We start from the raw sequence: 17440 nt of genomic DNA on the forward strand, positions 1-17440 counted from the left end.
GCACAGAGGGACTCTGGCCCTCACAGAGTCACAGGGTCGGGGCTGCTCGCGTCTGCAGGAAAACCCAAAGAGTCGCCGAGCAGCAGCTGCACCGGAGCTCTCGGAACTCGGAGACGGAAGAACAGGGCCCCCACAGGGAAGAGCAGTGGGGAGCACAAAAATTCTGCAAAAGTCCCAAAGTCGTGCGGCAATAAGGAAAATGCCCAAAATAAAACCCCAAACCCTCTCACGGAGGCTTCCCCCGGCTGACCCTGCTGGGTGACACAGGGTCGCAGTGTCCCAGTGAGACCCTCCCGCGAGATGGCCTTCAGATGGGGGACGGGGGACGGTGTCATCACCAGCTCCCGGCATCTCCCAGACCTGACAGCTCCTAAGGACCCAGCAGTACGGGTGTCCCCTGCGAGCTGTGCCCGGCACAGGTGCCCGGGAACCGTCCTGGAAAGACCTTCCGTGTGGCCAGAGAGACCTGAAACTGGGCGTGGCGATGACCTCGTGACCTGCCCTACGTGCCGTCTCCTCGTCTGCAAATGGAGACAACATCCACCTCTCGTCAACCGGTGACCGTGGTGCAGCGAGCGCTCGGCAGGGCTGGCCCGCGGCAGGGGCTCCAGAGCTGCGAGTAGCTGCCGCCGTAGTGCACGTATTCTGCGCATCGAAAGTAACGGTGGCCATCCCATCTTTTGAGCACTTTATATTTTACGCATATATGCATATATTTTAATTGTTCTTGAGGGGCAGTAGAACATACAGATAAAAAGGCAGACCTTGGAGAGAAAAGGTCTGGTCTGCCTGGAGCCCTGCCGTTGTTCCTGTTTACTCGGCAATTGCCTGTTTTCAAGGACATAAACCCACTCAGATGGGCTCGACTAGAAGGCAGTATTTTGAGGGGAATCTCATAAAAACCTAGCTCAGGGTACATGGCCTATCTGGAGCCAGAATGGCCTCCAGGGCTACTCTGTGTTTGCACGTGCATGTGTGTGCACGGGTGTGCCATGTGCGTGTGTGCTGGTGCATGTGATCTGTCCACCCACCTTATTCTCTCCAGGTCCACGTCACCTTTTCACTCTATTTTTCTCTGACTCGCCCCCCCCCCCAGCTCCCTGCTCCCACAGGGTCCCGGCTGCCTCGGGGTCCCCACAGCATGGCGGAACTACACCCGCACACTCAGTCTCTGCCCAACCCCAATTTCTGAGGGGACAAGTGGGACTGACCCAGAATCGGTCAGTCGGCTGAGGACAGGGGTGCACAGTGACAAGTGACAAGAGGTGAGGGTCAGAACAGGACCCAGAGAGGGCTCTCCGTAGGGCCGGCACTGCCGTGTGTGCGAGTGGGGGTGCCCCGGGCACGTCCTCAACCCCGCTGAGCCCGGAGGGGACGCTCTGAGGGTGAGACAACACTGAACGAGCGAACGAAGGCAGACACGCTTGTGATCGCCACCAATCAGGTAAAACTCTGTGACTGCACTGGAATGCTAACATGCAATCCCCTCCCTGACGAGGAAGGGCACGTTCCTAAAAACTTACACGCAGGTCAACTCGAGGGATCCCTGGAACAAAAGGCTCAGGGCACAGAGGCCATCGGAAGATGTACAGAAATCTGTATATGTATCGTTTTGCTCATTAAAATTTAACCAAGAAACAGACATGTACGGATGGCCGCCTAGGCCGGGTCCATCTCGAGGAACATGGTGACCCACAGGAAGTCCCTGTGTATTAGAAACACCATCGTCGGGGAGACAAAGCCCCAGGGGGCAAGGATGGTGCGCAATGGGCTGCCCCCCTGGCGCCTGGGTGGTGGGAGTTCCAGGCAGAGGGCACAGGGAGTACGAAACGCTAGAGGTCAGTGTCGGGCCGCCTGGCAGGGCAGGGAGGGGACATGAGGTCGGCCGTGCTCTGGGGGCCCTTCTCGGCCGGGGGGCTGCAGGGAGCGAGGGGACCCCATGTGGGATCCAGAAAGACGCCAGCCGCAGGCAGTGGGAGCACAGCCCCAGGAGAGACGCCCAGGGCACCAGGACTGCGGAGGTGGCAACAGGGACAGAGGGGGACAGATGGCCTGAGAGGCCTCCCAGGGGGAGAAGACAACAGATCCCAGCGGCGGTTTTTCTTTCCTAAATAACATGACGGGGACCAGGTTGTTCTTTCCGGTTTTCCTTGCCTGGTTTAGCTGGAAACTTCTCAGGGCCTGGTGCACTCCAGCCGGAGAGGCGGCTGCAGGGTGTGCGCCCCGGTGTTCCAGGCGGCACTTGGCAGGGCCTTTCCTGGGCTCGGTTGTCCGTCCGACAGCTCGACGCCTTTGGGGTTTGCTGGCCAGGGCCTCCCTGGCCCACCCGGACCCCACAGAACTCCTCACCCCTCACTCCCTTCACTGTGATGGGCCGGGGGAGGCACAGCCTCACGCAGGACCTGACTCTGCTGGGATACCCTGCCTCTTGTGGCTGGCAGAACAACGGCCCCTAGAAGATATCAGGTCCGAATCCCTGGCCCCTGTGAACACGTGACCTCACATGGCAAAGACGACGCTGTTAAGTTAAAGATCTTGAGAAGCGAAGATGATTTCAGATGATCCCAGTGGGTCCTAAACGCAAACACGGGTGTCCCTACAAGAGGGCGACTTGACCCAGAAGGGAAGGTGACGTGACCGCAGGGCTGGGCAGGGCACGAGGGCACCAGAGACGGGTGTGACGTGGCCGCGAGCCAAGCCGCGCCGAGACGGCTGCCAGCCGCCACCCGAGGCAGGAAGAGACAGGAATGCATTTGCCCATTTCCAGCAGGGACGCAGCCCTGCCAACACCCCAATGCCCCACACCTGCCTCCGGCGCCACAAGGGAACGGACTTGCACTGTTCCTGTCTGCCCAGCTGCAGCCACGTGACATGACAGCCCCAGGAAACACGCTCGCTCCCTACCCTCCTGCTCCTTGCCGTTCCTTTTCCCTCTCTGACGCTCCCCAACAGAAGGGACTCCCTTACACCCAGACTGGGCTGTTTCCAAGAGCAGAAAGCACAAAGGCCTCAGCCATTCGCAGAGGGGCCGGTATCACCTCCCTCCGCAGAAGGTGGAAACTGGTTCTTGGAGGGAGGGGTGTTTGACTCTTTTCACGCATAAAGCCCAGCTATGCAGGCAGCACACAAGGGTTCACCGCACACCTGGGGCGTTGGAGCTCCACGGGGGAGGAGGCCGTCAGGAGAAGACGGCTGAGAAACACCAACTTAAACGAACCGGCACCGAGCAGGGGTCCCCAGGCACTTCCTTCCTTCGGCCACCAAACATGTGCCAAGACCCCACACGTGCTACCTGGTGGGACTGTGATCACAGCGGCCCGGGGCTGCATTTGTTCTGGTGGCAGGCAGGGAGCGCCGTCAGCTTGAACTCCTCCCCGGATGCACAGGGGCCGGCGGCATACAAGTTTGGAGAGCGACAGCCCCAAATTTCAATCCCGTCTCACCAAAGGCTCTGCAAGACTGACCCACATATTTAAGCAGGCAGAGCCATCCAGGACCACGTTGCCCCAGCAAAGCATTTAGCCCCATATCCGTGCAGGGTGGATGCCCGATGAACGTGAGTTCTCTCCCCGCCCCGGCTTCTAACAAGCCTCAGGATATGCTTCCTCGCGAACCAGACAGACAGCACGAGCTCGGGGCTGATACGCGCACACACACGGCTCCTCCCAGAACCACATCTGAAGGTGACGACGCGCAGGTCACACGTTGAAAGGGAAATACTGCGAAACCGCAGATTACAGACGTGTTACAGTAAACTGAGAAACCCATTCACACCCGGCTGAGGCGTCTCCGACTTGCTATCCTGGTCTGCTAGGACCGGATGTCTGCGTGGCCCGCCCCAAACCCGCCTGCTGCAGCTCTGACTCCCAGTGGGATGGCATTTGGGGACAGGACCTTTGGGGGGGGTCATTAGGGTTAGACAAGGTCAGGAGGGTGGATCCTCGTGATGGGATTAGTGTCCGTTTAAGGACAGACCCCAGACAGCTTGTTCACTCTTTCTCTGCCCCGTGAGGACACAGGGAGAAGCCAGGGAGTGGCCGCCACGAGAAACTGAATCGGCCAGAACCTTAATCTCGCTCCTCCAGCCTCCAGAACTGTGAGAGACAAATGTCTGTCGTCTAAGCACCCGGCCTGCGGCACTGTGCTCTGCAAGCCTGGCTTGGGCCACTTTGTGTTGCTCTAACAGGTTACCTGAGACCGAGTAATTCGTTAAGAAAAGAGGTTTGTTTGGCTCACGGTTTTGCAGGCTATGAAGTTCAGGGCATGACCCTGGCTTCTGGCCAGGGCTTTTGCACTGTGTCACACCATTGCAGACAAGGTCAAGGGGGAAGTGGACAAGTATGCACACATCCGAGGGGTGCCCTGGCTGTGACAGCCCATTCCTGTGGGTTGTTCCTAATCCCCCAGAACCAGTGGAACTCGCCCTCTCCTGGGAGAATGACACCACGCCAGTCTCGAGGGAGCCGCCCCTGTGACCCGAACACCTCCCGCCACTGCCACACTGGGACGGAGCTTCAAGGTGAGCTCAGGTGGGGGCAGACCAACCACATCCAGACCACGGCACGACCGAGCAGACCAACACGGGGCGGTCTCTGCGTCACTTCTAACTGGTGAACAACCTGAGGATTTAAAACCAGGGACAGAAATGTCTTCGGGTTAGAAACAGCTGCTTCGTAAATATCCCACACCGAGCATGCGCCGCACCCTGGCTGGCCTCCCCACATTTTGCGTTTCACAAACCCCTTCTTCCTTTACCCGCACTGCGCCAAGCTGCACTGGGTCAACGCTGCCACCCGGTGGCCAGCATGGGAAACCACAAGGGGCTGTGTGACCCGCCGGCCCCTTGCCCAGCTGCTGTTCACTTAAACCCCAGTCCGCGGGGGCTCCAGGCCCGGTGCGGGTAGCAGGACAGCAACGCTGGAAGACACGGTCCTTTCAGGGCACCTTGCAGTTTAGCTTGGGAGACTTACACACGAACCATTCCATTCGAATATAATAAATAAAAGGCGCATACGAAAGTAACAAACACAGGACCCAAAAGAGATGCTCCCGCAGGGGAAGCCCATCAGCTCAGCAGTGTCTGAGCGGGTCTGCCCAGCAAAGCTGGCGGAGGTGGAGCAAGCGGTCACCCTGCTGGACATCGCCGCGTCACTGAGAAGATGGTGCGCGGTCACCGGCGTGTTTAAAGGGGCTTTTCTGTGTCTAAGGGGGCTCACGGCCCCTGCTGGAGGCAGAATGGCAGCCGGGAGGGAGAGCAACCGAGGCACTTCTGCATAGACAAAGTTGACAAGAGAAGCGTGGCCGTGGCCTGGGGGCACCTTGGAGCCCTGCCACAGGAAGCCCGCCGGGACGCCCCTGCCCACTCGGATGCCTTTGGGCGGCCTGGATGCCCAGGCTTGTCCTTTGAGAACCGGGGCTTGGGCCAGGCCGCCAAGCAGGCCGAAACCCAGGAGGAGACTGGAGCTGCGCCAGCCCAGGAGGCGACGACAGCAGGTCCGGATCTGGGGCACAGCAGACGCTCGGGGGATGAGCAGGTGCCGACGCCTTTTGGGCACTGGGGCAGAGGCGGCCCGAGGGGAGCCTGGGCCAGAGGGACAGCGAGCCCCGGCCACCGTGGCGCCCTGACCCCGAAACGCAGTCTGGTTTGCAGCCTCGTGGCGCCGGATTATGGTGAGGAGGGGAAGAGGTGCTAGTAAAGATTGTCTTTAAAAAAAAAAAATGAAATCAAATCTCTACTTTTTTCAATGCCATACATCTGGACGGACGGTTTACAAAGTCAGATCGTCCTACCCTGGGTACGAGCTGCCCCACCCCCATCACCCCCCTCCACACCCCCCTGCGCCCCCCACATTCCACGCTGAGCCGCTGCTCTTGCAGGTGTTTGCCTTTTATTTCTAAATAGCACACGTCTGGCGATCCGTCTTGATTTCCTTCTGTTTAAATATTACTTATTGAATTCCTGCCAGGGAAGACGGGGGTTCGCTCATTCATCACTCCGCCCAGCGCAGTCCCATCCCGGGCTCTGGTTAAATCACCACCTGGGTTCACACCACTAGGGCTGTCCGCATCTTATCCATAGCAAGACAGGCAGGCAACGACGTTCCATGACCCCGAGTGAAGAATGGCCACGTTTTAAGATCTGCCTTTCTATTCCATTTACCTGTAAGTAACTTACCACCAGTAAATTGTGGAGTGCAGGTCTCTTCTCCCGTGAGGTGCAGACACTTCAGCAACCTGACCCTGTTTCCCTTGCACCTGAACCACGGCCCTCCTGGAGCCGCCCGCCCTCCCGGGCCCCACCCGGCGCCAGGGCCCACGTGCGGAGCGCAGGGCCTCCCCGCCCCAGCTCCCCCGCCGTCTGCCTGGAGCCCGCCTCCAGCAGCTTCACGGGAAGGGAGCACAGGAAGGCCACATCTCGAGAACGTGCACGTCGGAAAACGCCTTCGGAACGGCCTGGCGTCAGTGTGCCAGCACACGGGTCCATTCCCGCGACGATTCCGAGTTCGGAAGGAGCCGCCCAGTCCGCGGCGAGTGAGCCCGCGCGGCTGCTGACCTGCCTGGGCCCCACGCGCTATCTGGAACCTGACTTTCTCTCTTGAAACTTTCAGAGTTGCATCTTCACTTCCGTCCCTGGAGGTCTTCGCGCCCAGGACCCTCGTCCTTGCCGTGGGCATGTCCCCGCACGCCATGCTGAGAACCGGGGGCCCGTCAGCTGGAATCCACGTCCCGGGCTCGGTGGCACCATCTCTACGGGGTTCCTCTTTTATTCCCTGCTCCCTCCAGAAGCCCTATTATCCGGATGTTGAATCTGCTTGGTGACTCCTTGAATTCCAGCCCCATGCCAGTTCTTTCCTCCAACTCCCCGTGTGCGTCAAACGTCGCCGCTATCATCTTTTCTGCAATTATTATTAATTTCCAAGAGCCTCTTCAGAGCTGTTCCACGGATGTCATTATCTTCTCTGATCACACTGAGGACACGAGGCACGGTACACGTTCTGGAAAGTCTCCTCTGTTCCCCAAATTGTCGCAGAGTCTGCCCAGCATCTTCTCTCGTACTTGTTTAACATCTGCCTTTCGAGCCGATGGTTTCCCTTCAACGACAGGTGATTCTCAGCGGCCTGTCTCCATTTCCCGCTTGAAGCACTTGCACGTGGTGGACGCAAACTGTGTGTGGGGGGGCTTGTCAGCAGGAGGACCTCCCGCAGGGGGCTTTCCCTGGGGGGTGAACACAGGAGACTTGGAGGAAGTGTCCTATTCACAGAAGTGACAGCCAGTGCAAAGGCCCTGGGGCACGAGTGTGCTGGGTGTGCTTGAGGAAAAGCAAAAGCAGAGGACGGGGTGGCTGGAGCAGAGGGAGGACATGGAGAGAGTGAGCTCATGGGGTCAACGAGGTCCCCGCTGGCCTTCTCACCCAGGCCTGGTCGGCCATGTTCCGCCACCGCCCGTTTTCAGCCCCGTCTACGCCCTCGCACAGAGAAGCCGGGCCGCCGGCACCCTGAGCCGTGCCGGCTCCCCGCTCGGCCCTGCAGCAGGCGGGGAGGGTCTTGTCCAGGCGGCTAGCGAGCTCGTCCCTGGCCTTCCACCTTCTGAACTCCCTTGGCCTCCTTGCTCTCTGCAAACTGACGGCTGACGGCGTCTCCTTTGCTTTCCCATAGCGGGGCACGGTGCCGTCTGTGCACACGCCTGGCAGGTGAGCCCGCACTCTCTCGAATAGGCCACCCTGAGCGTGTGGACGGCAGCGGCGACCTCGCCGGGCACCAGCCACAGACTTGCCTGCGGGCACCGGGGCGGGTGGGCGGGCCAGGCCGGCTGTGCGCCGCTCTGCTCAGGGGCACAACAGAGTAACCTCAGACTTGTGCGACTGCGGGTCTCCACCCAGGCTGCAGGTGCCTGGGGCTGGAGCACCGGGGAGGAGCTCCGAGGACTCGCCCTTCCTCCCTCCCACAAGGAGCCCGCAGAGCTGTGGCCTCTTGGGTCTGCAGCCCTCGGCGGTCCGTGAAGGTGGCCTCAGGTCTCCCTCGCAGCCTCCCCTTCCCTAACCAGGCCCCTCCCCAGCCCTGCTCGATCAACCAGCGAACCCTCCCCTGGTGCTGACCTCAACCCGGTATGACTCGGGAGGAGCCCTCCACACACACGCACGCACACACGCATGCACGCACTCGCACACACGTGCCATTTCCAGGCTAAAAGCCAGCCTTGTGGTACACAGGCGCAAAGGAAAACACTGACATTCTGGGTTCGGGACACACCGGCTTCTCCAGCAAGGCCGTCCAGCGTGGTCTGGCTGCCGGCACTTGCAATATAGGCACCGGGAACTGAACTTGACACTTTCTAAAATTAAAACTACATTTAAATTGAAGTAGCCACACGTGTCCTGTGGCTACTGTGTTGGACAGCAAAATCCAGAATATTCTTCCGAATGCAGATGCCTCGCTCACAACCTCCGTGCGGTTTCACCAACGCTAGTCTCTCTCCCGGATGGTGTCTGCCTTCACACGGGGTCGTGACGGGCTGTGGGATGCACGGTTGGTTTCTGTTTTAGCGCGTTCTGCCTGGTTGCACCCCACATCTCCCGGAGTGAAATCTGAAGCCACGTGGCCCCTCCTTGGCCTCGTTCCTGGACGCCGTGTTGGCCACCACCCAGCCTCCTGGCTGCTCCTCACACACCCCAGGCCGGCACTGACCCCAGGACCTTTGCACTTGCCAGTTCCGCTCTCTGAACTGCCTTTCCCCCAGACATCCCCAAGGCCCAGCACCTCCCTCCCTCCCTGTCTCTGCTCAAGCGTCCTCCTCGTCCATAAAAGAGCCTCGCGCCCACAGCACCATCTCCACTTTGTTCCACCCCCTCTTTCCGCTTTATTTTCTGTCGTGTTTTTACCAACATCAACATGTCACGTGTTTATCTGCTCAGTGTCAGGCGTGCTCTCCCTGGGAGCAGGGTGCCGGGCCCGCCGAAGCGTCTCCCCTGGCTCCCGAGAGAACGCAAGTGTGTACGGGGCGGCTGAAGTCATGAACTCGACCCGGTTACCTTTCCTCACAGACATGCTCGGAATGCCAGCCCCATTTTGGGCTTCCCAGGTTGCTAAGCCCTAATCCAGAAATACGACTTCTGTTTCCCTGTTTCTATGGGAACACAGAGACTGAGTCCAAGTAAGACCCACAGAAGAACTTTTAAAAGAAGCTACTTATCGGTGGCGGACGCCCCAGGGGCAGGCCCTCAGCAGGGACAGCAGGGACAGCAGGCTTCTGTGCTCCGAGGGGCCGGGCAGGCCAGGGAGGGGCTGTGAGGAGGGGTGCGGCCTGTGGCCAGGACTGCGGACTAGGGCCCCAACCCCAGCCAGATGTCCGCATGCACAAACGTGCCTGGGTGTGGCCACACATCCTCGATTTTCACATGAAGCTGGAAAACTGAATTTTTATATGAAATTCCCAGAGGGTCAAAGACCAGAAACGACACTCTGTGCAGACCACAGCCCAGCTCTGGGCCCAGGCCCGCGTCCCGCCGGCAGGAGGAGGCCCTGCTCCGGCCTGCTCAGTCTGCCGCGGCGAGGGAGCCGGGCGCCGGCGTGGCTCGCCGCCCACCCCTCAGGAGGCCGCTGGCCACAGATGCTCGGCAGGTCCCCGCCAGCGCCCGGCCCCCGCCTCAGCGAGCTGCTTCTAAGCACGCCAGAGAAACGCAGCAGCAGCAGGAAACAGAAATAAGGCCGACGACACGGCTGGCCGTTCACACGCGCAACGGGAAGGGCCGAAATCAACCGGAACCCCAGCCCACTCGTCCTGCAGGAGCGGAGAGGCTCTCCTGCCCACGGAACTGGGGCGCCGGGGGCTGCAGTGGACAGAAGAGCCCTCGGGGGCCACGCGACGTCCCCAACACCTGGAGTCCAGGTGTCGGCAGGGCCACGCTCCCTCCAGGGCAGGCTCCAGGGCAGGGTCCTTCCTCCTCTCGTCTCTCGTGGGTCCCCGCGCGCCCTGGCTCCTGCCTGCAATCTCTGCCTCCGTCTCCGCATGGTCTTCCGCCCCGTGTGGTCTGGTCTCTGTCTGCTCTTCTTAAAAGGACACCTGTCGCTGGATTAGGGCCTCCCCAAGGCAGCGTGACCTCACCTTAATTCGATCACATCTGCAAAGGCCCTGCTTCCAAATGATGTCCGGGTATGAGTGTGGGGGAGGGGAAACTCTTCAGCTCCGTGCAGGGAAGTTCGGAAACTTCCAAGTGACTCCTAGGGCTTGCCCAAGGGCACACAGCGGAGAAGGAACCAGAAGGCAGGCGGGAGTGCCAGGCACCTGCCGTGCCCTCTGGCTGGACCGGTGGCCCCAGAGGAGCGCTGGCGTCCTCGGGCAGCGCTCCTGGCCGAGGCCTTGTGCCTCCGCAAACCCAGACCCAAAATAAACCATCTCCTTGGATGATTGAGAACCAGGATGAGAATTCTGGAAACTACTTCCATCTTGTTCGGAGAAACAGTGTTGGAGACAACACAGACTCTTCCAAGGATGAACTGTGGAAGCTGCCGCCTCCTGTCAATTCCTGGCTGATCCTGCATCCTCCTGTACTTTGAAAGGGAATAGAGGCAAGCTGTCTAGCGACTTGGCTGTCTTGTTCAAATAAACGCTTTTTTAATCAAACCTTTTAAAGTAAGTGCAAAACGCCGTCTCTGGGTGGTTACAGAGCTAGCACCGTGATCCACTGAGACGTTCTCATGTTGGCTCCTACAGCACAGCTTTCCTAGGTGGCTCTCGTTGGTGACAAACAGCAGAGGTGCACCCAAGCTGGTGACGATTTTCAAGCCAGGATGAGGTCCTGGCTCCGTGCGGCCCCAGAGACCCGGGCAGCAGGAATCTGTGAGCTCGCTGCTAGACACCACCAGCGGCTTCTTGCGGTTGCTCCTGCGGCTGCTGGAACAAATGATCACAAACTGGGTGGCTTCAAGCGACAAAAACGTATTTTCTCCATAGTCCTAGAAGCCAGAGGTTCAGCAGCATCGCTGAGCCAAAATCGAGGTGTCGGCAGGGTCACGTTCCTAGGGGAGGGTCCTTCCTGCCTCTCTCAGCTTCTGGGGGCTTCCACGGCTCCTGGTAGCACCACCCCGACCTCTGACCCCACCCGCTGTCTCCACCTTCACGCCGCCTCCTTACTCGTGTGTATCCACCCAGGAAGAGCCATTCTAGCACATTTCCAAATCCAAGGACAGGGTCGCCGGAATTCCCAACCTCCAGCCGGTCAGTCGGAAGCACAGGTGAAAACCGGGTCTGGTGGCTGGCGTCTGAAACTGGGCGGGCATCTCGTGGGCCTGAGTCCTTAGCCTGCGGGGTCTGACACCGCCCAGTCCACGGGGTCAGAATCGGGTTGAGTTACAGGACACCAGCTGTTGTCAGGAGGCTTCTGGGGAGAGACCCGCACATCTGGGGTCAGGGGTGAACTCCGGAGAGGCCCATTGCAGCAGAGGAAGCAGGTTTACCTGCAGCCCCTCGTCCTGGGGTGGCGGCGCCCAGGTCCCCACGGCAGCCCCACCTCTGTCCCCAACTGTTCTCTGCTCACCTTACCCTGCTTCTTTTCTCATCACTCGCAGCTCTGTGACCTTCCTTCTCATTTGTGGCTGTGTTTACCCTTCTTGCCCAAGGCTGGATCCAGCTCTGGGGCTGGGCCGGCCCAGCTTGGAGAAGCGGGTTCCTGGCCACCTTCCTGACAGCCATGTTTTGGTCCTGCTCTTATCATCACCACCATTATCACCATCATCATCACTACCATCATCACCACCATCACCATCATCACCATCACCATTATCACCATCATCATCACTACCATCATCACCATCACCATTACCACCATCACCACCATCACCATCATCACCATCACCATCAACCATCATCATCACCATCACCACCATCATCATCACCATCATCATCACCATCACCACCATCATCACCATCACCACCGTCACCACCATCATCACCACCATCATCACCACCATCATCACCATCATCACCACCATCATCACCACCATCACCACCACCATCACTACCACCACCACCATCACCACCACCATCATCACCACCATCACTACCACCACCACCATCACCACCACCATCATCACCACCATCACCACCACCATCATCATCATCACCACCACCATCACCACCACCATCATCACCATCACCATCACCACCACCATCACCACCACCATCACCACCATCATCACCACCACCACCACCATCACCACCACCATCACCGTATCACCACCATCATCACCACCATCACTACCACCACCACCATCACCACCACCATCATTACCACCACCACCACCACCATCACCACCACCATCACCGTATCACCACCATCATCACCACCATCACTACCACCACCACCATCACCACCACCACCACCATCACCACCACCACCACCATCGTCATCATCATCACCACCATCGTCACCACCACCATCACCACCATCATCACCACCATCGTCACCACCATCACCACCATCACCACCACCGTCATCATCACCACCATCGTCACCACCACCATCATCACCATCATTGTACCCATCACCATCACCATCATTGTTCCCATCACCACCATCACCACCATCATCACCACCATCACCACCATCATCATCACCACCGTCACCACCATCACCACCACCATCGTCACCACCATCACCACCACCATCGTCACCACCATCATCACCACCATCGTCATCATCATCACCTCCACCATCGTCACCATCATCATCACCATCACCATCATCATCACCACCATCACCACCATTGTCACCACCATCACCAACGTCACCACCACTGTCACCACCATCATTGTCCCCATCATCACCACCATCTACCATCACCATCATCCTTATTCGAGATCCCCCCAGGCAACATTTTAAGTGCTTCCTCTCCTCCTCTTCCTTCTCCTCACACAAAGCACTCACGTCTATCTTTTGATTCTCAGACCTGAGCAGACACCAGCATCCCCGAGGGCTTAGTAAACACAGAGCGCCAGGCCTCCCCCAGAGCCCTGAGCCAGTGGGACCGGGGTGAGGCCTGGGAACCCGCATTTCCCCCAGGTTCTCAGATCCGGCTCGTGCGGCGTTGGGGTTCCACTGTTAAGGAAGGGCATGGCCAGCGAATTCTGCCAAACACCCTAAGGTTTCTTACATGAGCCTGACTCCACAACGGCCGGAGATGTTCCTTGTTTCACCCCCAATTTCCAGGTGAACGTGTTTGATCTCTCTTCAGGGAGGCAGCGAGCCAGCGTCCCCCCACCCCCACCCCGATATCGTATAACTCATTTTGCGCGGTTGGGAGGGGAGAAAGAACTGTGAATGAACAGTGAAAGCTGGGGATATTTTATGGGCGAGGACCCGCAGGTATTATAGAAACTCGAGGCAGGAAGATATGAAGGAGGAAACCGGCTCCTGATGCCAGCAGCTGGAGCCCATTCTGGCCGTGTGGGTTGGCTGGGGTCACATGCCGCCGGCTACCCAAGCAGTGTTTGCAGGGCACAAAGCCCAGTTGGTGCCATGGTATTTTGTACCATTTTCCTTCAAGACCATTTGTGGCACCTGACTCACCGCCATTAGCAAAAACCAGGGCGATGGCACTGGCTGCGCAGGTGCGGTCCGGCTGCCATGAGGGCGGGCAAAGCATCCTGCCGGGACTCGTACAGGAGGGGCGCCCCCATCCCAGGAGGGCCCTGCTAGTGGTGATGGGACAGTAGGGGGATTGGCAGAGAGGGGCAGGCCACCGACACTGGCCTTCGGGCCCAGATGCCACGGAAGACTGGCTTCCCTGGAACGTCATGTGTCAGTTAAAAGCCACGGCCCGGAAGAGTCAGAAATGGCCCTCTGTGTTATCCAAATTCTTGCCACGATTCAAAGGGCATTAGCAATTAGTTTTTTCAACAATTTAAGCAACTTTTAAGCTTTTGTTTAAAAAAAGGACCAGAGAAATTATTATTTAACAGCCAAAACAAGAAAAGCGTTGTTTTTTTTTAAAAAAAACCAAGCCCACTAATGCACAGCTAACCCCACAGGGCAGATGTAGCACATGACACCCCCTTCACAGTCCCCGCTGGAAAGAGCGAATTCTCTTAGAGAGCAACTGCGATCTTTATAGACCCATTAGCAACCCAGGAACCCATTTCCACAATCCATTTTCTATTAAACATTTGCAAACTGCAAGATTCAAGGCTGGAATCCAGGCTCCCCGCAATGGAAGAATTAAGTTAACTCTTTAACAGTCCTTGTTAGACATCTGGGCCCAGCAGTTGGACTGAACTCATTCGTTTTCCATACATCAAGCCTGATCCATATATTAGTAATGTCTAAGAAGAGCATCAGTAAAGTCATCCACAGAAACCAGTTCTAAAGTCTCCTCTCGGTGAAACAAAACATAAAAATTATGGCCGGGCGCGGTGGCTCACGCCTGTAATCCTAGCTCTCTGGGAGGCCGAGGCGGGCGGATTGCTCGAGGTCAGGAGTTCGAAACCAGCCTGAGCAAGAGCAAGACCCCGTCTCTACTATAAATAGAAAGAAATTAATTGGCCAACTAACATATATACAAAAAATTAGCCGGGCATGGTGGCGAATGCCTGTAGTCCCAGCTACTTGGGAGGCTGAGGCAGGAGGATTGCTTGAGCCAGGAGTTTGAGGTTGCTGTGAGCTAGGCTGACGCCACGGCACTCACTCTAGCCTGGGCAACAAAGCGAGACTCTGTCTCAAAAAAAAAAAAAAATTATTTTCAAACAGGGAGATTCATGGTCACATCAGTTTGCAGCTCAAGTGACCATTATCTGACTATGTACAGTATCGCAAAGCATTTCTAGAACTTAGAGCATTTAGCTAAAAAAATGTATTTTCACCCTAAACTACCTGATATCTGTTCAGCAGCATCAAAATTAGACGAGCTCCACACCCAACACCGTAAAACATTATTCAGCCACGAAAAGGAATGAAACAGCGACACCTGCTACAACGCGCACGAACCTTGCAAACACGATGCTGAGTGCAAGACGCCTGGCACGAAAGGTCACGTATCGCATGACTCTGCTTACAAGGAATGTCCAGAATGGGCAGATCCACAGAGAGAGAGAGTGAGTAGTTGCTGCCCCTGCAACCCCTGCCTAGGGGTTGAGGGGAGGAGAAATGAGGAGTGACTGATCAGCGGGCGTGGGGTTTCCTTTAAGGTAACACAATAGCTCCTAACTAGACAGCGGTGATGGGTGCACAGCACCATGAATGTAGAATGCACGTGATGCACTGAACTGTGTATGTCACAATGGTTAGAGTGATAAAGTATGTGTTTTATGTATTTCACCACAATTTTTTAAAAAAAATTTAGGACCGGGGCTTGTGTATTCTACCATGGAATACACCGACCAACGCGGGGTTGAGGCTGTCCTCCCTCCACTCTGGGACAGCAGACCCAGGGTGGGGCGGTGCCAAAGGATGACAAGCCACCTCCCGTGACAGGCTCTGAAGCCTGCCCCATTCCGGGGACGGGCAGAGGATCCGGCGCTTTCCAACGGCCGCACGATTAAAAGCGCCCACGTCTCGGCTGCCTTGCAGAGCCGCTCCCTTGCGCGCCCCACACCGACGCAGCTCTGCCCCGTTCACGCCGGTGCTGCGAGCAAGCGAGGCGTGCAGAGCAGGCCAACTGAAACAGGCCGGCAGCTTCAACACTGAGACAGGGAGGCACAACGGTGCGGCCTCGCGACAGGACACGTCCACCAAAAACACGAGCCAACTTCAAGCCACACACACACACACACACACACAGACACGACGTGCAGAAACTCGAGAGCTGCCTCCCGCATAACTGGCACACGGGCCTTGCTGATTTTTGAGAGCTGTCTGTACCTGGAACGGAGTCTGGCTGTTGTAGTTCTTCAACTCCTTATCTCCGCCTCGAAACAGCAGCACTCTGGCACAGCTGTCCTGCAAGGGGAAAAGAAGACACCTGCTTGTAAACGGCGCCATCGACAGTCTCCAGAGAAACCCGTCCAGAGGCTCAAGCCCGCGAGAAACGAGGGAAATACGGACTCAGGGTTAAAGGGGGGGGCGGTCGCTTCGTCAGAGTTGCGGGCGTGAGGGGGACGGGTCCCGCACGCCGTCAGCCAGCGGGGGCTTAACTGCTGCAAATGCTTTGGCCGGAGGCTCGGCAGAGTCTATAAAAATTTAAAATATATACACCCCATGGCCAAACGATTCCACTTTTCAAGGCTGTATGCTACAAGAAGTCTTGCACATATGTATAAAATACATAACAAGTGAAATACTGTAAGTAAAATATAGAGAGAAAGAAAGGAAGAGGAAATTTTACATTTACACTTTAAAAGCTTAAAGTCTATATAACAGAAAAGCAAAGATTATGTCTAGAAGGATACGCACCCAGTTCCCAGTATTTACCTTCTTAGGAAGGAAAAAAGATTAGGGAGAGAACAGCAGGAATCTTTCTTTATATGGAGATTTAATTTTTTTTTATTGTTTGTTAAAAGCAGGCAAACCTTATTTCTTGTGTATTTTTATAATGAAAATAGACCTACGCCTGTCCATTTATTAAGCACCTACCACTTGCCTGTGGGGCAGACGGAGAACTTCTTGCCCCCCCCCCCCTTGAAGCTCCCAGGAAGAATACAGGGCAAATAGCTACAAATAAAAAGGTAGATGGTAGAAAAGTGATGTATGCATATGTGATTTTGCCTAGCAAATGCCGTTGACTGTTTTGAACAAGTAAATTCTGGTTTTGGAAAAGTATTTAAATGGTCAAGGGGCCGGGCGTGGTGGCTCACATCTGTAATCCTAGAACTTTGGGAGGCCAAGGCAGGAGGATCACTTGAGGCCAGGAGTCTGAAACCAGCCTGAGCAACACAGAGAGATTTCATCTCTACAAAAAATTTAAAAATTAGCCAGGCGTGGTGGCTGAAGCCTGTAGTCCCAGCTACTTGAGAGCCTGAGGCAGGAGGATCACTTGAGCCCAGGAGTTTGAGGTTGCAGTGAGCTACGACGATGCCACTGCACTCTAGCCTGGGGACAGAGCGAGACCTTGTCTCAAAATCAAATGAACGAAGTAAAGGACAGGCCGGTGTCATGCATCCTGCTGCAAGGCAGCCCCCCACCGGGCTGGGGCACCCTCCCCTACAGGGTCTGTGCTGGTGGCCCCAACGCGAGCCACTGTCAGCCCTGCCCTGGGCGTGTCCTGGCCACTCCATCTTTACCTACAGTCTAGCACCCAGATGACGACAGGCAAGATTGCCCAGACACGACACCTGAAAAATAACAATCGAATAGGTCACCAATGAGTGAAATAACCAACCAGGGATTCCCACCTGGACAGGCCACAGACCCCAGCCCCGACCAGAAGGAGAAGCCCACCCTGGGGAGCAGCACGGGGTCAAGACGAGTGGCACTACTCAGGCCACAGGACCTGGTGGGCCAGCAGATCGGAGG

At 56.9% G+C, this 17440-nt stretch overlaps 1 protein-coding gene across 3 annotated transcripts in view; it reads right to left on the reverse strand.

The window, feature by feature from the left end:
• The window catches only part of SHANK2 (SH3 and multiple ankyrin repeat domains 2), a 545909-nt gene that overhangs the window by 394013 nt on the left and 134456 nt on the right, over positions 1–17440 (reverse strand). For all 3 annotated transcript variants that reach the window (XM_076001724.1, XM_076001725.1, XM_076001723.1), the window contains exon 10: positions 15851–15928. In XM_076001724.1, the coding sequence (XP_075857839.1) occupies positions 15851–15928 (78 nt within the window). The remainder of the gene's footprint in view (positions 1–15850; positions 15929–17440) is intronic.

The sequence above is a fragment of the Microcebus murinus genome, chromosome 4 (assembly GCF_040939455.1).
Source record: "Microcebus murinus isolate Inina chromosome 4, M.murinus_Inina_mat1.0, whole genome shotgun sequence".
Taxonomy (NCBI): domain Eukaryota; kingdom Metazoa; phylum Chordata; class Mammalia; order Primates; family Cheirogaleidae; genus Microcebus; species Microcebus murinus.